General features: G+C 46.4%; 4 protein-coding genes across 4 annotated transcripts in view; 1 reads left to right on the top strand and 3 right to left on the bottom strand.

Annotated features, from left to right (window-relative positions):
- Window positions 1–1,878: 1,878 nt before the first annotated feature.
- Window positions 1,879–16,300, bottom strand: T265_01188 (hypothetical protein; the record flags this gene model as incomplete). The annotated part of the gene is made up of 6 exons (XM_009165149.1): window positions 1,879–2,611; window positions 3,783–3,920; window positions 4,180–4,339; window positions 7,944–8,214; window positions 9,667–10,194; window positions 16,228–16,300. The coding sequence occupies 6 exons, from the start codon at window positions 16,298–16,300 to the stop codon at window positions 1,937–1,939; spliced, it is 1,845 nt and encodes a 614-aa protein (XP_009163413.1).
- A 368-nt stretch (window positions 16,301–16,668) lies between these two features.
- On the bottom strand, window positions 16,669–17,068 carry T265_01187 (hypothetical protein; the record flags this gene model as incomplete). The annotated part of the gene is made up of 2 exons (XM_009165148.1): window positions 16,669–16,905; window positions 16,946–17,068. 2 exons carry the CDS (start codon window positions 17,066–17,068, stop codon window positions 16,669–16,671), a joined length of 360 nt encoding a protein of 119 aa, XP_009163412.1.
- A 5,282-nt stretch (window positions 17,069–22,350) lies between these two features.
- T265_01186 (hypothetical protein) overlaps window positions 22,351–23,988 on the bottom strand; it is a gene marked incomplete at both ends in the record, with an annotated part of 11,844 nt that continues 10,206 nt past the window's right edge. Inside the window, one exon of the mRNA XM_009165147.1 lies at window positions 22,351–22,543. Within this exon, the coding sequence (XP_009163411.1) occupies window positions 22,351–22,543 (193 nt within the window). The remainder of the gene's footprint in view (window positions 22,544–23,988) is intronic.
- The window catches only part of T265_01185 (hypothetical protein), a gene marked incomplete at both ends in the record, with an annotated part of 11,195 nt that continues 9,903 nt past the window's right edge, over window positions 22,697–23,988 (top strand). The window contains one exon of the mRNA XM_009165146.1: window positions 22,697–22,771. Coding sequence (XP_009163410.1) covers window positions 22,697–22,771 — 75 coding nt within the window. The remainder of the gene's footprint in view (window positions 22,772–23,988) is intronic.

Below are 23,988 nucleotides of genomic sequence, written 5' to 3'. Positions count from 1 at the left end.
CAATCTCTGGCCTATTCCCTTCATAGTTTACAATTTACTTGAAATCTTGGTCGTCTCACTGATGTGATTTGGGTCTCCGGAATTCGGGTCTGTCCCGTTCTCAGAGATTCTCTTCTGCCTATCAAGTGCTCTTAATCTACACCATGAATTATCTTTGTCACACTTGGCGCGGGGGATCATCTAGTCACTAATCACTAAGATGCGGCCTGTTGTTTCTCACTGTAATCGGTGCTCTTCTATCCCAGCCAGTCGCTCCTAGTTTCTTCAGTTCCGAGTGCCATGCAGAACTGCCCTCTTCGTTTTGTACTGGGAACTGGAATCTAGAGCGCTCGCAACTCCAAGATTCTTGTAGTAGTCAATTATTTGGACTAACACTTACCCATCCAATCCAAAATTGACTGTTTTTTTTCACGCGCCAGTACTATTTTTTCAGGGTGTAGTTGTTCGTATTTTAAGGTCCTTACGAAAACCATCGAATTCTTTCTCTGCGTGAGTAATGGAAACCCCAATCATTTTGGAAACGCAGGTCCTGGGCGACATCCACCACGTTGTTGGGATGGCGAACAACAGGAAGTTCGCAATCCTAATGACTCCGACATGCGTTTCGAAACCCGAAGCTTTGAGCTTTTTAGGGGAACCCTAATCACTGTTGTCATTGGTTTGGCTGATGAAGTTTGATCAGTGTACCCATTGAACAGACACAGAGTTTGTTTTGCTTGTTTTGCAAGTGTTTCACGAACCACAAGAAGGAACCTTGTTTAGGCAATTCAAAATTAAAAGAATAAACAGCAAATGAAGGGTACAAGAAGGACTATCCCGAAGCTAAATACTGACAAATATGGACTGGCGAATGCCCCTCGGAGTGGATTGACCGTAGATGTATTGACCGGAGATGTGCCTTGATCAACAAAGTGACCCATGAATCGTTCAAAAAAGATGCCAGCACACACTTGTGGGATGTCATCGTCGGAAACGGTAGCGTTAGAGGAACATTGCGGAGCACACAGTGTACCACAGAGATCATAGCGGACTATTGTCTGCAGCACTGTGGACGACTGGGGCGCCAGAAACCCGGTAAAATACTTCATCCATGTCAACACAATTTATTTGCTAGTTCACTTGGTAAACGCTTGGTGATTGTTTCCTCATTGTCAGGTTGTCCAAAGGGTGAGAACATCCGAAGCTGATAGTCTAATCCTCGCGCTCATAATGGGATCGATTTATCATATTTGCACTACTAGTGTACCCCAAAATGCTTAAGACTCGATATTACCCAAGGCCTGACCAATGCCACGTGCGTGCGAATGAGGTCAAGAAATTTAAACAGGATAGCTTAAGCAACTGACCAATCAAACGAATTCTAGGGAGTCGGCCACTGGTGACAAAATCGTCAACATTGCTTTCATGTTTAAATTCGGTCAGAAAGAACCAAAATTCGATCAAATTCGCACCCGAAAGATAGAGATCTCCAGCGACACCCTAAATAAAATGCACTTGGGTTATCCGACTTTTGAACCTCCAGGGTTTCTCGACAAGAGCCACAACCGATGGAGGTAGAGTTTTCTTCGAACATTTTTCTACTACAGAAGAATTACCAGGAGGTTCGATCAACAAAATACCACTGATATTCTCAGTCCGGAAGCTGATGCCTGTCGAGACATAGTGGTGAATCAATCGGAACATAGGCGTCTACCGAATCTGAATCACTTCCAATAATGAAATGAGCTTCATCCGTGCAATTAGCACCTGCCACTCCATTACTTTTCACTTTCATTGGAATATGTGGTATAAACATTGGGTTGAGACGGCCAACAAATTAAGACTGCTACAAAATAGCTGAGGACAAACCTATTGTTGGTTAAAATGATCAAAGGTCAGTTCGTTTACAAGTGTAATATTAAAAAAGTGTGTATTTACATGTGATAAAAACGAAACCCTATCGGAGGCGATTTTTTAGGTAACACATAATCTGGTTAGCAGCTTCCCGGCAAGAGCCACCGGTAAACACAATTTTGATCACCAAAGGTCCAGAAGGATCGGACGAAAGTAGACATTCATCATCATCCTCATCAACAGTTCCACCTCCAGTTCCACATTCATTGATGGATGACGAGTCTGTGATGCTTTGTTCGACGAATACGTCTGCTTGGATGATTGGAGGAGCAGGGCTGGGTCGAACTGGTATAGACGGGTGTTCAGAATTCATAGTAACCTGAGCGATGTCATCCTCTACCCAAGCATCGCCCTCTTCGCATACTTCGGCAAGTCGTCTTCGCTTGACTTCTGAAGCGAAATCCCCGTCAACGACAGGATTGTTGTTAGTCATCATCTCTTTATTGGTATCCGGCTCTATGAAATCTGGATCCAATGGACGCTTGAAAGATAGGAGTTTCTCCGGAGAATGAGACTCATTCGAACCAGCTTGTTCAGATCGATTTGAGGACTCATTGTTCGCAGGTTCTATCCCAGAAGAGTTTATCTGTTGCGACTTAGACAAGCGTTCGGCCTCACGACGTTTTCGCCGGTTATGAGTCCAAGTATTTTCAAATGCACATATAGACAAGTGGAAACCACCGATTTCGGCTCGATTCTTTTGATCCAGAACCCTCATCTGCAAAAGTAGGAAATCAGTAATAAAATGAACAAAATTGGGTATGGTCTGCTGGCTTGGTAATCTGAGCTCACGCAGATAAACATGATTTATCAACGGTCTACACAAATAATTCAACGGTTAGAGAATGGTTTACGATATTGAGTCATTCCTTCACTTGTTTACCAAAAAACTTCAGTCTGTTTATCCCTTAAATCTTTCACTACGACACATACAATTGCCATAGTGGATTGGTCAATGGACAGACGGATAGATACAGAAGGTATGTATTACCCATCTCAACCGAAGGAAGCATGAGGGCTGTGATTCTACCAGGGTGCCCAAGCCTGGACAGTAGCAGTCGAGATGTTGAAGTTGGGTTTGAACCACAGATCTTCCGGCCAGTAAGTTCGTGCCTTAATCTCTGGAGTGCAGAGACGGAAGACAGACGGAGAATCGGCAGAGATCGGGCGAATACAGTCTCCTGGTACTGCAGGTTGTGGGTTGGAGCATACACGGCGACACGTTCCACTCATCCACGGGCTTGTGGATAGGCTTTTGAACTTTGAGTTTCACCCACCCCCCCATGCAGTATACCACGTACAATCTACGGTTATGAAAAGTTAGTGCCAGCACCGACGCATCTATCTAGGTTCAGATACACTGCAGGTATTTCAGCCTTCGGACAGCCCTCGGTTCGCATAGTTGTTCTGCATTAGCCGGCAAGGATTTGTTTGATTGCTATGATCAAACATTTTGATATGCATTCCCATATGAATTTCCAGCGTTAAGCAAAATCCCATACGCTCCCAGCACTTAATTAATTAAGTAATCGTTCAGCTGCAGCACCCTTTCGGTGCCCAACTGCCATGCTAACAGAAGGAAGCACGAGGGCTGGGATACTGCCAGGTTGCCCAAGCCTAGACAGGGGAAGTCGAGTGGCAGAGGTCGGGTTCGAACCACGAACCTTACGGTCAGTAAATTCGCGCTCTAACCACTCGGGCCATCTCGCCCAGCACTTGGGATCTCTGTTCAGAGTTAACTGACACACAGGTGTTATTAATTAACGTTTAAGTATTGACAACACCTTGAAGGTAGCAACAATATCTGCAAACAGCGAAGGAAATACGGACGCTTAAGAATAGTGGAATCTTATTGTAGGGAGATAAAGTACACAAGAATAATGACAAACCTTTAACTGCCTGAATTCGTTCCGAAGCCAATCAAGAAGGGCATCAACTGTATAGTGTGGGAGACAAGACAGTTTGGGTGGGAGTTCGAATTTCAGCGGAGGTCGTTCCAGCTTTCGAAGCCGACGAAATTCAGATGTCTGGGATACGGAAAGAAATCCGATTTGATTATGGAGTGGAAGAGTAAGCCAGTATTGGAAAGAGGATACACACAAATGTGGCTTGGTTTAGCTGAACAATAGCTGGCAATGACGGTGGCATTAGCAAATTTAGGTACAATCGACTGGAAGTACGCCTTTCTGTGGTTTCTAACAGACCCCGCGTGAATCTCTTTAAGGATAACAACCTGACTATTTAAAGAAACAACGTGAACACGCGTGGCTATGTAAAGAAACTTACAGGGAACTCAACATTGGGCTGGAAGGTCCACGCCAGTCCCCACCTCATTATCCGTCCTTGGCAAAGTTCATAAACAGATATGCGTGGGATATTCAGTTTTTTTAGGATTCGCTTCAACGGAACAACACTGCTTTTCTTGCCAAGCATCACGGTGAATACACTAGAAACAGATGAGACAAAGAGAAATAAGGTGTGCGTATGGAGCATCAGAATAACGCATTCCCTGACCTAAAGACTCAACCACAACGTCAAAAATGATTGAACCCGATGCCATTCAGTCAAACCAGGATAATGATTCTATCCCCATTCTATTTTTTTTGTAGACAAGGGTCTTATGAATCTATGATAAAGTTTGAATGTAATCTTCTTAGCACTTCACTAGTGTCACTAAGAGCTAAGAAAATGAGGAAGTGAACCAACTTATAAACCCGTTTGCAAACCAATTTGGTTTTCACAGGAGACTCAACTGAATCTCTCGTTTAAGATATTCTACGACTGAATGTGCTGCACACAGGCCGCCTCATGTTTCAGTTGGCACGATATTCGAGATATCGCCCTTCTTGAGGTGAAACCGGCCGTGGGCTGTCGAAGAGTTCTGAGCAACCTTGTGAGTAGCTTCCTTTATGAAAATATACTGCGATATCTCGAATATCGTACCAACTGAAACATGAAGCGGCCTGTGTGCAGCACATTCAGTTGTAGAGATTTAGTTGAGTTTTTTGTGAAAACCAAATTGATTTGCAAATGAGCGTATTTCTCAAAAACAGTCCAGTTAGGGTTCAAGTAGAACATAAGGTTAACGGAAACTCGAAGACTGCGCCTACCTGATGAACCCCAAGAGGGGCGAAACCGGTCGTGGGCTGTGAAAGAGTTTTCAGCAACCTTGTGAGTAGTTTCCTTTATGAACCTACTTATTATGAATGAGAATACTCAAGCTTGGAGTACTTTTTCATCATCTGCAATTGCGACGTTTGAGGATAGGTCTGCATGAGATTAGCTGACGAGGAAGCGTGAACGTTAGCCGCATTCGAAAACGTTCCGTAGCTGACGTGCCCTTAGGGCAACGCCAGGCAGGAGGGACCTTTGGGAGCGCTGCGTGCTCCCAATTCGTAATCTCCTTAGATGGCTATTCGAACAGCGGACGTGTAACGATTTTCTATCTAATGCGGTCATGTGGATGTGCACAACAATCGCAACTGTTAGTAGGCCAGTGACTTGCCTACACGATCACCTATGATGACTCCGAACTCGTTTGGCTTTTCTAGATCGTAAACGGTTGTAAGCGGAACAGCTGTTAACTTCTAAGAAATTCAGTGACAGAAATCTATGACCTTTGTACATATTCAATGGTAGATATCTGTAAGGCCTGAACTATTCGAAACAACAGTAGGTCGCAAAGTTAGATGGATACACAAAATTAGGACGAATATCAAAACCAAACTTAACAAGTTCTTCGTGTGGGTTCACTTGACCTAAAGCAGATGTTAGTGTGGCATCCTATTCTCAAGACCCCGGACATAGTCCACAAAGTTCCCAACTGGTCACTGCTACGGTAAATAAGTCGTGCCCCCGTCCAGCAGGCCCAGTTGGACAACTCAAATTGTGATAAACAAAAAGACATTCATTAGAATCTTGGAGTCGGTTTACCTGAGTAACCACCATACCTAACAGGCGGGCGAATTCCAATTGTTAAAAGGGATACAAGACCAGGGACGCTGCAATACAGCAGTGATGCACACTGGAGTTTGACTGCGATACAACTTCAGTAAAAAGTGGGAAAAAAGGGACTTAGGCACTGGTGCAAAGAAAGTCTGCCGTCCTTAGGGAAAACGGGATACAAGACCAGGGACGCTGCAATACAGCAGTGATGCACACTGGAGTTTGACTGCGATACAACTTCAGTAAAAAGTGGGAAAAAAGGGACTTAGGCACTTGGTGCAAAGAAGTCTGCCGTCCTTAGGGAAAATGATGAAGAATAAGATGTCTACGTTGTTGGAAAACACTTTGGAGTAAGGCGCCATTGGCGAGATTGAGCCAGTGTCCTTTCCGAACAAAAACCAACATGAGTTCAGCGCAAAGTTTACATAGGCGGTTCGGCTGATGAGAAGTGACAATACGCGTTCATTGGGATGGTTGGGTTGCTTGCTACGTCCTATTTTCAGCCACATAGAATGGGGATCACGTGGGCTCGAGTCAGAAAAAAGTGAAGACCTTATAGCACTCAGTTTGACTGCAGCGCTCTTATTTCACTTTGCTAGATCATAGCCCCCCCCCCCCCAACCTGTAACCAACAGTTTGGAACGGAAAACAACCCCAAACACCACGGGCCAATGGGTTATCTGTTGCTGTTGTTGTTGTAACGCGAACCCGCATACGTACCACTATTTTGTTTGCATGCAATGGCCTACTATGTTACACAGAAACCAGGATGAAACGTTCGAAAATGTTTAAGGTCCTCGGTCCACGTTCCGCAAAACTAAAGTAAGGCCACTATTGTGTGCATGACCCTTTGGCTTCAACAAAATCCGTCTCTGACGCTACAAAAGACGCAAATTGGTGAACTTCGATAGCGCCTCGAGTGCGCGAACACTGAATTCATCTGTTATGGTACAATCGGGCTCTTCATAGCTCCTAGGATGAGTGAACCGAGATGGACGAGATGGCCCAAGTGGTCAGAGCGCGAGTTTACTGACCAGAGGGTCCGTGGTTCGAACGCGACCTCTGCCTCTCGATTCCCTTATCTGGTCTTGGGCAACCTGGCAGTATCCCAGCCCTCGTGCAACCTTCGGGTGGCATGGCAGTTAGGCACCGAAAGAATGCTAAGGCTGAACGATTTTTTTACGAACCGATCACCAAATTTAAGTTCCTATTTCCCAAGTTCTAGACGCACAAAAGGATGGGAAATCTTGAAGTAATATTTTACACTTTGATGGTGCAAAACGCATACATAAACACGATATTTTGCACAGGAAAATTTATGTCACCGCTGTACTGGAACTTTCTTCCTCGATAAGTTTGATACTTCACGAATAACGAACCACTGGTCTGACATCCAACACAAAGTTTCCATTGAGGGTTTCGGTTTATCAAAAGACGCATCACGCTAACTTACGTAAACCACGGTTAAAACTCGGAGTGACCTAACCATTACTTACAGAACACCAAGGTTTTGTTAGTCGGATAGCGTTATACAGGAATGACGATATACGGACCAAGTGGTTAGAGCGCGAATTGACTGACCGGAAGGTCCGTGGTTCGAACCCGACCACTGCCTCTCGACTCCCTTATCTAGTCTTGGGCAACCCCAAGAGGCAGTATCCCAGCCCTCGTGCAACCTTCGGGTGACGTGGCAGTTAGGCTCCGAAAGGGTGCTACAGCTGAACGATTTTTCATGACATTTTTTGAACTCCTTAGGAGGCGGCAAAGTACACGAAATGACCCCATCGCAGCCGTCTTTTCCAATAAAGTAATCGAGTATTTCTATACCCAATGATATCAATTTGACCGGAACAGTCTCCATCTAAAGGACGGAGAAAGTAACCAGGAAACTGTCAATTGTCAGAGAAAGAAGGCCCCCTAATCTAGTTCTCAAGGTTACATTCAAAATCATATGAATGACCAAGCCCTTGCCGCGACCATCAAAGGGTAGATAAATAAAAGCGTTACGACGATGAATGACATCGCTTCAGTCAAGAAATTCGTGGGTCGAATTTCGTAAACACGGAAAAAAGTGAACCGAACCAAACATTTCTAAAACGACATACCCCACACGGGTGGCATACTTCACACTGTCCCGAGCTAAACGCATGCCAAAAAGAACCTCACCACCTTGTGTTTGACATTCGTGCCGAGCCGCTGATGAAACTGTCTTGGATGCGGGTCGCGTGATAGACCTGTTTGTAGTGGTGCCAACGGCATCTGATGTCCCGCAGAAAAACGGTGGATTGGCCATCACTGCTGTCAGGTACGATTCCGGCGGCGTGCCATGTGAAAAAACTGCATCTAGTGACGACGCACCATCCTTGATTTGAATTACTAAGATGTGCAAATGGAGGAAGGATGAGGTCAGTATGACAATATGCATGGATTTTGGGAGCACCCTATAGGTCTCACAATAAGTCATCGGAAACAACCTTGACTCTAGCTACATACGAAAAGAATGGGGATGAAAACTTAACCTTGTGATTCCAGAAGAAAAAATAACAGCCACTACGTGACATTGTTTTGCTCGTAAGCATCAACAAAAGTATATTTCAGCAATTTAGAACACCAAGTGAACCCGAATTTTCATGGACGCATAAGGTAACTGCAGTTTTGAGGCACCTGAAACCCATCTAATATACATGAGACATTCCTGAAAACAGTGTCCGCCGGAAAAAAAGCCTCTCGAAAGAAAAAATATGGCGTGCGTTCATCCACTCAGGTTCTCGATGTCTGGTCCACGAGTGTCACGCCGGTGCGACCACAAACATCTGAGATGGACGAGGCGAAAAAGTACTTTCGTGAACTTAAACTCATACGGATCCAAACTTGGAGGCAGGAGGTTTACGACTTTGAAAAAGCAAAAAGGCTGTCCGCAACCCTACCAAAAAAAACGAAAATCACTCCTGTTGATCAGACTAATCATCCCCTTCCCGTGAACAGAACAAAGGAATTAACTCCACTGAATGAGCTACTAATGTTACTTCCGACTTGCCGTTGGGATGTCTCAAAGTTGAGAGAATCGATTTCCACAAGCAAAATGTAGTATGTTTAAAGCAACAGATAACCAAAGAGCGCACCGGTAATACATACTGGCGCTTAACAGCCGTGATCGCTGTAGCTCTAGTGAGCGAGAATATCGGACTTACGTGAGGTGAACATCTTACGTTTGTCCACCTCTCAATCACCTAACTCGTTTACTCGGAGCTCTGACCATACCTTGGTGACAATGACAGTCAGTCCTGCACTTCACCACGCTACCACGTACGTCACGAACCAACCAAGCTGAATGTGATGAACGCAGAGACTAACACTTTGAGGTGCAGGAACAACAAGCATACACGTGTATGCACATACAGCGCATCCGTTGAGTGTCCCGATGACTGAGCCCCCAAAGCGGTGGACAGCACCATGTCACACGAAATGTTACCCGAACACGTTAAAATTGACTTTATTACGTTTTTAAAGTGATTACGGTGTGAATGCAGATATGAGACAATCAAGCATACCCTCCCTAATACACGGATGTATCCGAAACAGTACTACGTCCACTTTGTGTAATTTCGAGGCTTTTAGGTGAGAAAGGCACAGTTATGCTTTCCGGATGACAACCAGTGGTGCACGACTTTTCAACAGGCTGAGCAATTTTTAAGCGAACAACCGACCATCAACTGGACAACAACAACTGAACTACCAACGATGTGTTGTACATAAAAAATTATTGTTATGCGGTTGAAAAAAGCGTCATGTGAAACTGGCGAAACTTTGTGGGGAAAACGGACGTACGTTTGACTAGATTTTGCAACGAATTTCGTTGAACATTCGAGCAGGCAACAGACATGTTCCGTGCATCAATTTCTGTGCCCACAAATCTCCAGCCATTGCACTTGGCACCCAGCAGTGGATATATACAAGAAGCGCCTACGCCAATATCCAAGATGACCACTTGGTCGGTAGGTTTCGTAAAACCTAGAAATAAATGAAAACGAAGCAGAATGGACTCACTCTTTATTACATCCTCTAACCAAAGAATGTAGTTTAAGCGTAATGGCACAGTTGGCACGAGGCGATCCAGGGGAAACTCGACATTCAAGTTGAAGTCTTCCAATAGTAGTGCCTTGGACAATGCACTGAGATGAGCAGGGATTTTAAAATCTAGTGAGACACGTCCGTGCTCGTCTGAGATTGCGACTTCTTGAAAAAAGTCATACTTCTGTGCGAGTTCCTTGAAGTTTGGTTTCTTCGTCCGGTAGAAATTTCTAGGGTGCATATATTTGTTCAAAGCCATATTACGAGTCTTCAGGGACACAATGCCTAAAATTATGAGGAGAAATGAGGTCAAGCACGAACTGACCACGGTTAGTGGCGAAACGTTAAATACAAATGCCCCGTTCTGAACAAATTTAGATGGCTTGAAATTTAGGCTAAATGACTGAGGCAAAAAACAATGAAACGGTGGGCTGTCATGCACCCGTAAAAAGTGGTAACTATATCCATTTATTCGAGACAGTGTCGGTGGAACACCGCAAGAGAAATTACCGACTGACGTGAGGAAAAGGAATGAGGCAAACGACGAGTTCGAAGCAGCGCACGCAAAATAACATGGTCCAGGTGGGAAGCTGCTCAGTGCGACCTGCAGCTTACCTGTTGGTTTCAGGAAAGTGCCATTAGACCACCCTGGACCTATCCTGTTCAGACGGATTTGGTCAGGTAGATCCGGAAACCGAAAATCAGGGTGACGAAATCGGTTGGCTTCACTGCTTCACCAAAATATACAACCGCGCCATGCGGCGATGGTTTCTGCACATTAACAGTATAATGAGAATTGGGCTACCTTGAAACTCTTTTTAATTAACACAAATCGCTCCCTTGTCTGGGGTTGTGTACAGTATTTCACCAGCGGCGTAAATGAAACGCCACAGTATCGACCTCGCCAGATCACCTTATTTTATACATAAGGCAAGGTGGGAAAGTAAAGCAGCAGTGCCTTTGAACTTCTTCTATAGTGAAACAAATCCCATTCCGTTTCATCATCCATGCTTTAGGTGTCAAGCCGCCCGGCGTTTCAATGAGCAGAGTGGTCCGCTCGTAAAGGGGCGCTCCTTGTAACGAAACCTTTCACATTTGGAGAATCAGTGAAATAAATTACCCAATTAGCCACAAAAGCGCTAGCCCTCAAAACAACCTGTGCGGAAAGATGCCACTCCTTAGAAGTCCACAATTCTGGTCTTTGATCATAGTCCAACAGGATTTTCTGACTTTGGACAATCCAACCAATCTCCCCCGAGTTCACGATTTTGCTACCTGTTTCCCAAGAAACCAGAAACCTGAGTGTGCATCACAACTGGAAGCCGACTGTTAGTCACGTTGTTGCGGCACTCAGTAAGTCGAAGAACTGGCACATGGACAGAACAACCACCTGTATTCAACACGGATAGGAGCTGCGACAAAAATACTTCAGTGAAAAGTTTGAACATTGCACTAAATGTCTACCTGGCCCTTGAAGACAAAGCCCTACAATTTATGGAGTTTTACATTCTCAAGATCGCTTAACTGTAACACCCTTTTGGCGCCTAACTGCCATACCGTCCGAGGGAAGCACGAAGGCTGGATGTGGATAGGAGCTGCGACAAAAATACTTCAGTGAAAAGTTTGAACATTGCACTAAATGTCTACCTGGCCCTTGAAGACAAAGCCCTACAATTTATGGAGTTTTACATTCTCAAGATCGCTTAACTGTAACACCCTTTTGGCGCCTAACTGCCATACCGTCCGAAGGAAGCACGAAGGCTGGATGTTGCCAGGTCGCCCAAGCCTAGAAAGGGGAAGTCGTGAGGCGGAGGTCGGTTTCGAACCACAGACCTTCCGGTCAGTAAATCCGCGCTTTAAACACTGAGCCATCTCAAATAAATCGTACGGCTGATGTAGGTTTGCAAAACAGATATCGTGTTAAATACCACGTTAGCTGCTCGCCGTACTCTAGAGCATGTAAGGCGCATAACAAAGGTGGTCGTTTTGTATTGGAGTGTCCAAGACCACAAAATGCTTCAAGATATACACATCACCTTCTACAGGTGAAAGTTCTTCCATATCCTAGAGGTTACAAGCTATCAAACGACTATAGTGCAGTCGAAATGGGTCGCTTTCCCAAGCACGTCATGTAGTCTATGTATAGCCCATATATTACGGCGAGGGGAGGAAAAGTAAAGCTGTTAAGCTGCTTTACATTGAGTTGGGAGAGTGGGACGATTACCTAAAACTATAAACACACCGTAGACCGATGTGTTATCCTGGCAGATGATATGAACATTTAGTCTGGACGACTAACCCCAACCAACAGCGCACTGAAGATGTCTCCTCGAATGGTGACGAAACGTTTGCAAATCAATTGCCAAGCTCAGCGAACAGATCAACAGCCAGTTGATCAATTACCAATCCCAGAACAGTTGGGGGGCTAATTCGAAGTCGACGTTCACTATGCAGATACTGGAGAGCGGCTTCTCCACTTTTGCGCTGAAAATCGTCAGATCCTTGCCAACAGGAAACAGCGAGACAGGCGCTCACGACATTAGCAGCAAGGCAGTCGGGTACTCAGTTATATCATCAGGCCGTCATTTATCGATCGAGGGCTCCAACCATTCAAAAAGTCTCCTTTGGAAAAGATATCTGTACCGAACCTTCAACGCAAGCATCAAGAGCTGCATAAGCAGGTTCATTAACTGTCCCACTCTACTTGGAGATGAGGATAAGTCCTTTAGGCTGCAGTAACCCAGTTCCATTACTACTCTCTACGGTAGGCAAAGAAAAGATGATGGCGTCTGTGTGTAGGGTTTAGCTCAATTATTAGGTGAAAAAATACTCCAATTTGAACCATTGGACCGCCAGCGGCTCAGCTCGACGGATAATACTCGGCAATCGTTTTCAATTACCATACAAATACCCTGTTCCCCAAGATCATGGTCAACAGCGACGGCTGTGCCGCTACTGGACCACGTTATTTGAAATTATATTTTTACGTGGTTGGACTCTATCGAAAATTAGTGTCGTGTGAGTTGTCGAACTTCAAGCTCTCATTTACGACAGTCTAGGCCGCACAAGCGTTTACGCAAGGACCCGCGACAAGTTGTAACTGAAAGATACACACACACTAGTCTCGATCAAGGGTCCCGTTGATCGGATATCAGTCTCGCTACGACTACCGGAACATCACTCCTCATGACGTTGACGATATTCTTCAGAAATTCACTAATTATTCCGTCTTTTTGGAGCTTACCAGATAGACGTATTCCGTGAGTCTCCAGCCTTAATTCTAACAGCACGGGGCTGCGTCATGCACACCGTCACGCATTCATAATTTTAGCATATCACGATGCCCCACGGAACACATTGCTGAATGACGGATCATCACTCAAGCAGATGAGCCCACCAAGGTCCGACGACTACATTCTATGCATCGTGGCATAACAAAGGTGTCCCCTATCCTGCCTTGTTCTAAGATGCGACTGGCTGGGTACTGACACAAGTCCCCTAGCTGAGATACCACCCGCAGTATTCGACCAAGATAGCACTGAAGAGGTTGTCTTCCCCGATAAAAACGTTGGCAGCCTTAGTCTTGTACTCGATTAGTACTCGTGCTCGGAGATTGGTACTATCATGACCAAGGCCGTTTCAACTCAAGTAACAGACCCTAGAGCACCAGTAAAGCCAAGATTCTACACATGAAGCCTTCAGATATCTCGTCTAAGCCATTCAGAAAAAGAATGGAGAAAAAATCCGAATTTGCAATAGTATGAAAGCCATCCTTACAATGCGTGGAGCCGGAAAGGTACCAGTATCCAAATGGTGCTGTGGAGATTGACCCTAACCAGCAAGTTCATTTACGCTGCTCCATCATACAATGAGTGTCCTCGTTTGCGAAGCTTCGAGTAGTTTATTAGGACGGGCTGGTCGACATGGACATGAGTATGCAAGCAGATTTAATGCTTCTCAGGGTCAATTGGGTGATCGTTTTAGAATAGTCATGGGTAAAGGCGAATGCCTGCCGCAGACACGATCTGGCCACGAAATTTCTGTGCGGCACTAATTTCCAAAAGAATTGAGGCCACTCGGCACCCCCCTGCGAACGAGCCAATCACCAACACAGATAGACCACACCGCCATTAGCTAGTGGTGGCGTAGGTCTATTGCTGTCGTCACTCATTCTGGGATGCATGTTGATTCCGATCACACGCCTGTCCGCTGCTACACCTTTGCACCTTTCAGAGTCGCGCAAGATGCGCATACCTCATCTGGCCATTGAAAAGCTCTCAGAAACTTGTGTGAAGTAAACCTAGTGAAGTCCCATTCAGACGCTACACCTTATGTTGACTCTTCTTAGAAAGTACTATCCGCAACCCTGCAAATTGCCGGGCGTTCTGCTTGTCGAACGGCGCAACACAAATCATATCTAAGCAAAACCATAAGACTGCTCGAAGCTTGGATAGATAGTCGAGAGTACAATGGAGTTTGGCGAACTGCCGAACGTCACGTGAAAAGAGTATATGCGCGGAACGGGTCTTTGTGAGCCCAGAAAGATGAGATGGAGGAAGCTAAAACTGTTAAAAATGACAAGGCGACAGGCCGAAAAGGCTTATAGCGAACGATACAATCAATGATAAAAATGATTTCCTCGACTTTGAAAAACATCTGGAACGTTGGCCTATAGACTTTCAACAATTCAACTGCAACTGCTCGGTGAGATTCCGGACCTGCCATGGGGTTCTGAACAGCCAACAAGAAACTTCCAAAGGCTTGTGGGATATACGAATGCCTATTCTCCCGCAAACGCCACATAGATTCTGGTCCTGACGAACTTTCTCTCTCTCTCGGTTTGATGATAGAAGTGAACTCCCTAGTCGATGGTTTTCTGACTCATTTGCGTCCATCTAGACGCAAAGGATAGAATTACATTTTCCCTTGTAGCACAAAAGAGAATTTCACTGGCTCTCAAAGAACGTATGTGGACTATGATACAGACTGTATTGTTTCACGGCTGCGAGACTTGGTCACTTCGGGTGAAGCAGTTCTTCACTCACCGACCTGCTCGCACACTCCCTCCACACCCATCAAACTTCAATGCCCATTACCAATCGGAACCAGGGCTACATCGAGGCCGCACATTTCGACATTGAGTCTGGTGTACATGACCGCCACTTTTGCCGGTGCGATTCAACTTCGAACTCGAACGACCATCGAAGGATGCTATGGCATCATTAAGTTTCCAAACCTAGACAGTTGGTTTGTGATACGCCAGACATATAGTTCTGTCGGGTGAGGATCTCCAAGGCGTGCTGAGTAACTAGACTCACTTGATAACACTAGAAATCAATGGATAGAATATCATTTTATTCACTTGCGTGGATACGACCACCCAACATACGAGGCAAAATAATCCAGCAGACTTCAAGTACCCTGGTTTCACCGTTGTATCCGGTAAACCTTCACTCAGCCGACGGTACGAAAATCCTACTATTCAACGAAAACATCTGCCAGTCCCAATTAATGCCTGTGAAATAGGAGCCCTACCAGCCGGTTTTTCGACGGTGCCTACAGTTAACTTACTCAGGAACGATGCCGCAACCACCAGACCCCAGAACCATGTAAAGGATGGCGTTGTCGCCCAGAAACAGTTGAAAACCCAGCTGGGTACGATCAAGAGTGACACGGAGCAGCACGGTTTCCGGGGCAGGCGGTGAATCAGATATGACGGCTAGCAGTGCCCGGATAGTGCCTATCCGAGACGCTTCCAAAGCAAACCAAACATGTCGTCCGGGAGTTACAAAATACAGGAGCTTCAGACTTGGGTTACAACAACCAATCCTGAAGTTGACTACCTGGAACTTTGAACGGAAGCCGCCGGAACGAGTTTGAGATCGTGCGCCCCCGGACACTTCCTCTCAGGGAAATTGGCTATTGAGTCTTTGCAGGATGCCGAACCAGTTCCCTTTCCTGAACGAAGCACACAACTATGCTTGACAAACGGCAACGATTATGGCGCAACGGGCCAATGGAGCGATTTGAGTATTTTAAGGAGTGCATTCAATGTAACCACAGATGTGGAGGGCCAGAATTATCACATCCTTCATGACTTGGAGTTAGAGGAACACGACCGGTAGTTAGGCGCGTTTCAACTACTGCTCCAAGCAGTGACACCCGGCCAGACCACTGTTGTTAGATAACCTGGACCACGCTAATGCTCCCAGTTAAGTATATGGGATGTGCTTCTCAATAAGGTAATGCAGCGCAGTACTCCATGCAGCGCGAGTTAACATTATGAGAAGAAAATAGTCCGTAAATCTGGAAACCAACCTGCGCTTCGTTTTTCTTGCCAGTCATTTCGTAAAGCGTCATCAGTACATTCATCCCGGACATCTCGATACATCTACACAAAGGCCGCATCGAAGCAGCCTGATTACCCAACTCGGGCGTCCTACATCGACCGAGGGTTTACGGCATGAACGCTTGAATGGTATTAACGGCCAGCGAGAAATCAACCAGGGACCCGCAACCTCCGTAGTAAGTTTAACCAGACAGCCAGAAGCTTAGTGCACGAACCAGTAAATCATGAGGCACACCAGATTCGTGATGACACTCTGGATGCACCTATGCTTCGATGGCCTGCCTGCCCGCAGACAGTACGGCTCCGGGAGTTGAAATCCCCAGAACGACTCACCCAAACCAAGCCCTCATTCCAAATCCTATGACGGAAGAAGAAACGTTTACCGTCAAAATGTATTGTACAGGAGGCGTTTAGTCAAACAGTCCGAATCCCATATCATCCTCTGACTCTGATTCCTCCTTTTTCTCTTCCTTCGGGGCTTCCTTTTTGGGAGCTTCAGCGGCAGGAGCGCCAGCTGCAGCTGTTGCTGGGGCAGCCGTGGTAGCAACAGCAGGTGCACCTCCTCCACCCATTGGGACTGATGCCATCTTCATGCGACCTTCTGCTATTAACTTGGTGATATCTTTTCCTTCAAGCTCGGATAACAGCTACGTTGAAAGGCTGAGTAGTGTTGAACCCACTGCTTACCTTGCTGATCCGTTCAGATTCATGTTCAATGCCAACGGAAGAGAGAACGTTTTGAATATCCGCAGCGGTTGGCCGTTCCTTCCCACCCAGTTGACAGAGCATATACGCGGCGAGGTAACGCATGGCAAGGTCGGCAACTTCAGCGAGGTTGAAAGAGCGCCAGAGCGATCAGTAGGCGTCCCGTAAAACAAATTACCCTCAGTCCAAAATAAGCTCTGTAACCGGAGCATCGCGCCAAAACCAAATTTCATCTCAGTTTCTACATCTCTACACATTGCTGTCTTATGTCAGCTCATTTTTTAGAATTGCATATAAATGTGTGTTCGTGTGCGCATGTTGCGAACAGGAATAGCTTATGGAGAACCCTGCCGGTAAACCTGCTAAGCTCGACTATATTTTGTGACCGCAACACATGCATAGTAAGACCGGTCGTAGTTAGACCAGAAAGCCATCATAACATAGGAAAAGGAAGTTGAAAGTAGGGATAGTACAGCTTACTAGAATTCAGTAATCGAAAACATTTTACAATTAGACCTGTCGGCAGCGGTATGTTCTGAATTGGCTTCGTTTTTCTCTCGTGCAAATTTGTGAAGGTATTCTTTCACTCTTCAATCTATTTACAGAGTACATGTGTCATTTGATGGATTTTCCCACTCTAACATAACATCCACGTGACTGATCATCTAGGGTTCATTCTCCCGAAAAATCACGCCAACGATGCTGACAAAGTCGCTCCTTAGTGGTATCCTCACAAAGCCTGGCCAAGAATCGCTTCACGCAAAATGGTCAGGCCAGAGTGGAAGCAGGTAAACATTTGTGCTTCTAGCCACCCTGTCCTCTGCATCTACCGTGCAGAAGAACTTGGGGCGGGCTGTCAGCATTCAAAATACCTACCCAACGATCAGACGTATATCTGAGGATCGCCCTCGACGGGCGCAAAAGCTGAGCTAGAGCTGTTCTAGGGGAGAGGCGCGAAACAGGCTTCCGCTTGGCGCCAGTTTGGTCGACCATAGACATGGCCAAACCGAGTATAGTTAAAGCACCTTGTGCTCCAGAAAGCACGCCCGCGTAGATGGCCGCAACTTTGGGCAGCCATCTTGGCTCAGTCACCGCAGACACCCCGACTACCAAAGATAGTGATTCTCTGAAGGGGACAAGACTCACATGGACGCAACGACCTAAGTACGCAGGGCAATCAACGCTTCTTTCCGTAACATACGACATATGTATGGCAGTAAACTCTATAGCCCAGTCACAAACTCTGAGCTCGATTGGACCAAATGTGCAAGGACAAGCGGCAAAGCCCATCAACAAATCAACCCCATGCGTTGACCTCGACATCAGGGAATGCTGCAAGAACCGTACAACCACTGAGAATGTAAAACTTTCAATCTCTAGCTCCACTCCGTCAAAAGCGGCCTCTGAGATTGTGGACGCAGTCTTCGCCCCAGAACGCGACGGGCAAAAAACCCAACCGCGACCACAGTGAACCAGGAAATACCTCGTACACCCAGTTAGCCACGCCGATCGCAGGGCGACTCCGGTGTACACACAAACGCAAAAGAAATGCGACTGCAGCCAAATGGGCCACGCACGATTCGCCAAATCAGGAAACTGCTGGCTGGCTTCAAGGCGCAGTCCTCGACGAAAACGAGCCTCATGGGAGCTCCGCCAAAAAGAACTACTTGTAGGTGCCGCCACCCAACCCTCGGGACCTCACAGAGACGCCTTCCGATCGAACTGCGCCAATACACCCAGGAAACCATACAGAGGCAAGCTTGCCCCAAATCTTTTAATCAACGCCAGATCTGGTAGCCGAAAAGGCGGTATTGAATGAGTTACTGATGACACTGGTCGAAATGTTTGCCCACGCGGAAAAACTCCGTCTCCTAAAGGCTGGAGGCCCGCAAAAACGGGCTCCCATGGGAAGCAAAACCCTGCAGATTAAAAGTTGCCCTCGAAACCACCAAGACCAGAAGTTGACAGGTATGCCACAGAGGCTTCTTTGGAGTCTTGGAATCAAACCCGACGTACAACTAATGAATGTGCTAACCTCTCCTGTTACATAACTCTATTTGGCTGGCCGAGACGTGCGTGTATGTGTTGACGGCGCTCTGTCCAGGCCAATTGCAGCTACAAGTGGAGAACCCCAAGGCCCCTTTCCTGGGGCTACTTTAGTTTTCTCATGCGTAAACGATATACCTGAGCTCGTGAGCAGTAAAATCACTTTATTCGCGGACGATATCAAGATATAGTCAAGCATTGGCACCATTGAAGACAGTCACCGATTACTAAAAGATCTCGATACACTTTATGATTGATCACTGAAAAACAGACTACCGTTTAAACTCCAAAAATGTAAGATGCCCTATACGTTGAGTCCACAACCACTTTCTTGGACTAGTGAAGAAAAAGATCTGGGCGTGTGGGTTAGCAGCTGTTTAAAAAAACTCCTTGCAATGCACAGCCGTCTACAGGAGGACCTCACAAGTCCTGTCGCTCCTAAAACGGATTTTTGGTCGTTGCACTCGACTGACACTGCCCCAAGTAATCAATACCTACATCCGATCAACCATGGAGTACGCTATACAAGCTTGGTCACCATGGCTTCAAAAAGACATAATTCTTCTACAGCGAATATATCATCGAGCCACGAAGCTGGTAATCGGATTGCGAAATAAACCATACGAAGACTGGATTACCAGTCTCGGCCTATTTGACTTCTACTATCGGCGCATCAGGGGAGACCTAATTCTAACATAATATACTAAAGACACCTAATCATCCGCTGGAAGACCTTTTTGTCCGACGTCGCCCACGAACAGGCAGGAGGCATGACATTTTTTCTCGCGGTACCACACTCAAAGGTGAACTGTCGACGGAACTTTTTTGCGGTCCGTGCATGTTTCGTTTGGAACTTTCTACCTCCCAATGTTGTACATTCGCCGAGTTTGACCATTTTCAAGAACAATTCAGGGGTATATCTTGTGTCCAAACCGAATCTGGAACTGTTTAACTCTGTGTGATGCTCAGCAAACACTACGCATATTTTTGCGTCCCTTTGTATATTTACGTTCACCCTATGGTCGTTGTAAAGTTAACTGCTTTTAAGACCATTAAACCTTGAATTACTTTGAATTACCTTGAATTGAATTCTCGGCTACTCACCCTCTGGAGTAGCGGAGATGGTATTGAAATGCTTGTCACAAACTAGGTCAGCCTTTTCAAGTCAGTTTATCTTGGACAGCCGTCCATAATCGCACTCGCAGTGACCTGGCTCACACCAGATGTCTTTGATGCGGAGATCTCGATAGACGGCTACTTTATTTTTCCAACTGATTCAAAACGAGGGAGGGCTGGTGAGGTTGTTTCGTGCTTGAACGCGGCCGTGCCCATCCCGACTGTCCTCTCTGATGCCACTCCTGCATCTTTTTGCGATGCACTGTGGATCCCAATCCCGCTGCGCATGTTCTATCTTCCCTTATCGGTGTGGTCTGCCGCGTCACCCCGAGTCCTCCTGAAGATGGCATATTCCTCATACGAACTCTTGGGCAACTCTTCTCCAGCCATTATTCCACTCATCTCCAGCTGGTAGGCGACATCAACGCTCCAAAGACCTCCTTTATGAAGATCCAGCGCGTCGGACCAAGTGGACTTTGGCAGTTGCGCTGACCAAAGTCGTTCAACAAAGCGCTTCGAATCAACACGTCGTTTGACATGATACCGCGCAGGCTAACTACCACCCTCCTGGATTTGGCCGTCACCAACGAAAGACACCAGGTAACAATCATCGCTCCACTGAAACATAGCGACCGCTGTGTGCCTTTGATTTCACATCAACGCTCCAAAGACCTCCTTTATGAAGATCCAGCGCGTCGGACCAAGTGGACTTTGGCAGTTGCGCTGACCAAAGTCGTTCAACAAAGCGCTTCGAATCAACACGTCGTTTGACATGATACCGCGCAGGCTAACTACCACCCTCCTGGATTTGGCCGTCACCAACGAAAGACACCAGGTAACAATCATCGCTCCACTGAAACATAGCGACCGCTGTGTGCTGACCTTTGATTTCACATGCCATGGGGCCAGAAATCCCGAAACCAAAACGTGGATAAAAAATCTTATGCTATGCAGACTTCTCTAAAACGCGCATCCTTCATAAACCAGTCCAATACTTATAAAGAACAACTGTTCAGAAAGCTAACGCGGTTGACGCGATGTTCGTTAAAAAAAACCAGCACGCAGCAGGCTGAGCCATTAAAAGGGTTCGGCGTCTTCTGAAAAAGGGGTCTTAACTATTTTTCGGAAATCTCGACTATAAGACACACCGAAGATATATTGATATTTCGTAAAATGCGAAACCGTTGTAAAGCAGCAATTCCCCAATTAAACACACAAAGGGGGGGCCATAATTCTATACCTCGCCCGGAAAAAGAGAAAAGCGCTGTTGAACTACTGCGATGTCGCCACTTAAACAAGTCATCCGCGTTCCACTTGAGAAAAAGGCACGTGGAACTCAAGAGTGACAACGGCTCACGGATTCACGGATTCACGGATTGATACAAAGGATCGAGGCTATTGCCCAAGTTTCCTGAATCGCTTTTGTTCTTGCCGGTTAGTGGCTGTCGTTCACCTGAAAGGCACAAGTGCAAAGGGTGTAGCGCTGCTCTTTATGTTCTCAGCGCGGGGCAGTATGCTCGCCAGCGCGGAGGTTCGCATAAATAAATGTCCAATAGTGCTTTAAACTGGGTTCTAGAAGGAGCGTGGACAACAGTCGGATGAAGGTCATTCCACGCAGCTACTACCCGAAATGAGAAAACATTTTGTCTAATGAACGTGTGTGCTCTGAGCTTGAAAATTTTCCTACTACGTCCCTGTCTTGCGTTTGCTGGGTCAACGGTGAAAAACCTGTTTGCCAAGCTTTGTTCAAAAAGGGCATAAATAAGAATTAGGTCCCCTCGGAGGCGACGGTACTCCAGGGGAAAGAGATCAAGCATCGCGAGACGCGTTTCGTAGTCCACGGATTTGGGGCCGGCAACCATTCTCGTAGTGGCTCGCTGGACACGCTCAATGAGGGTGACGTCTTTCGTGCGTCCTGAGTAGACAACTTGGTTTGCGTACTTCAGGAGCGGTCTGACGTAGGCCCCATAGAGTAATTGGAAGTCCATGGGAGTAATACGGGAGAGGGTGCGTCGGATCACCCGTAAAATGGCGAATGCCTTTTGGGCCGATTTCTCATGGTGCAGTGAGAAGGCTAAGTTTTGAGGAGTCCCAGATGCCCGAATCGTTTTTGGCATCTATCCTCACGATATTTTCTGGTCCCTTTTCATCCACTCTTGTCAAGGCGTAACGACGAACAGCCTCTAATCGACTTTGTCTTCACGGTGGAGGACATTCCTCAACTTTTACACAAGGTCAGCCCATTTCGCGTGTTGGGGCCCAACGAGGTCCATCCCGGCATCCTGCAAGAAACGTCGTTTACACTGGCAAATCGTTTTTACCTGGTGTTTTGTCAGTCGCTTGACGAAGGTCGCTTTCCCTCTGCTTGGAATGGAGTGATTGTCGCGCAAATGTACAAAACTGGTGACTAACAATCGCCTGACAGCTACAGGCGTATTAGCCTCAGTAGCGTGTCATGCAAGCTGATGGAACGCATTCTAAAGAGAGCTATCCTAGATCACCTTACTCCCAACAGCTCGACACGGATTTTTCAAACAACTTCTGTGGAGTTTAGGTTGAAATTTTAGCGGTATGTTATTGCATGGTGAAGAAGAGAAGTTTCGGCCTGCAGATTTGTGTGCGGTTGTTGCAATTCGAACCGGTGTAGTGGGTTTTAGTTTGAGGGTAACAATTGGAAAGGATCTTAACCCGAAACTGATAAAAGTGATCGTCGAACGTTTCATGCCTGGCAAACTTCCTCCCAAACGCCGTTGCGAACTCAAAAAGCAATAGGCAGTTGGTGGCCGGGTTTCATCTTGAAGGCCGCGTGGCTTTCCCCGGCCAAGTCCAGAGACTGGTTAAGCTGAATCGCGTACGTGCTGGGAGAATCAGTGAGTAATATTTGGTGAAACACCTGAGAAACATCGACTAAAAAGCTATGTTAATTACCCTGCTGCTGAACACTTGTGGTAACTCGCTGAGCTGCGGTTTCAGGGACAATTTATCCCCAGTCATTTATCACCTGATTTCCAACATTGGTATCGAGGTGTCATAGGCGTCCTGCTATCATGGCCTAGGGTAAGAAGACAGCCTTCAGCGTCGAGTAATAAGCATACTAACAAGCTGCCTGCATTATTTCGGGCCTGGTTTTGATGATCTAGAAGTTCTGGGTCACCAACAGACTTATGGTCGGAGACAGGCGTATGCCACAAAAATTGGGCAAAGGCCTGGGCGTAGGTGCAGATGCCATAAAAACTAGATCTCAATTGAATCTACCGTTGAGTAAATGTACTTTTGCTGCAAGTTAACGGCGCGAGAACGTGGAGCTTCGAAAATGGTATATGGAAACAACTGAGGGTGGGGCTATTGTTGGAATTTTGTAACCTATTTAGCTAAAAGTTAACCCATGAGCTTGCGGGCATTGTAAATGTGTTGGCTGGAATCTAATACTCCAGGCTTATTGCGGTTCAGTCAGAAATTTGATGGGAAACCCCTGGACAATGTGACACCTGCCCTGAAATTGAAATATGATATTGTATTGTGCTACGTAACCTGTAGGTGAGAAGACTGGTCAGGGGTAACAATGGAGGGCTTACTATTTTTCCTCACTGCACCATGAGAAATCGGCCCAAAAGGCATTCGCCATTTTACGGGTGATCCGACGCACCCTCTCCCGTATTACTCCCATGGACTTCCAATTACTCTATGGGGCCTACGTCAGACCGCTCCTGAAGTACGCAAACCAAGTTGTCTACTCAGGACGCACGAAAGACGTCACCCTCATTGAGCGTGTCCAGCGAGCCACTACGAGAATGGTTGCCGGCCCCAAATCCGTGGACTACGAAACGCGTCTCGCGATGCTTGATCTCTTTCCCCTGGAGTAC

The sequence above is a fragment of the Opisthorchis viverrini genome (assembly GCF_000715545.1).
Source record: "Opisthorchis viverrini unplaced genomic scaffold opera_v5_12, whole genome shotgun sequence".
Taxonomy (NCBI): Eukaryota; Metazoa; Platyhelminthes; class Trematoda; order Opisthorchiida; family Opisthorchiidae; genus Opisthorchis; species Opisthorchis viverrini.
Note: the sequence above shows the minus strand (reverse complement) of the source record. Positions and strands in the feature narration are given on the sequence as shown.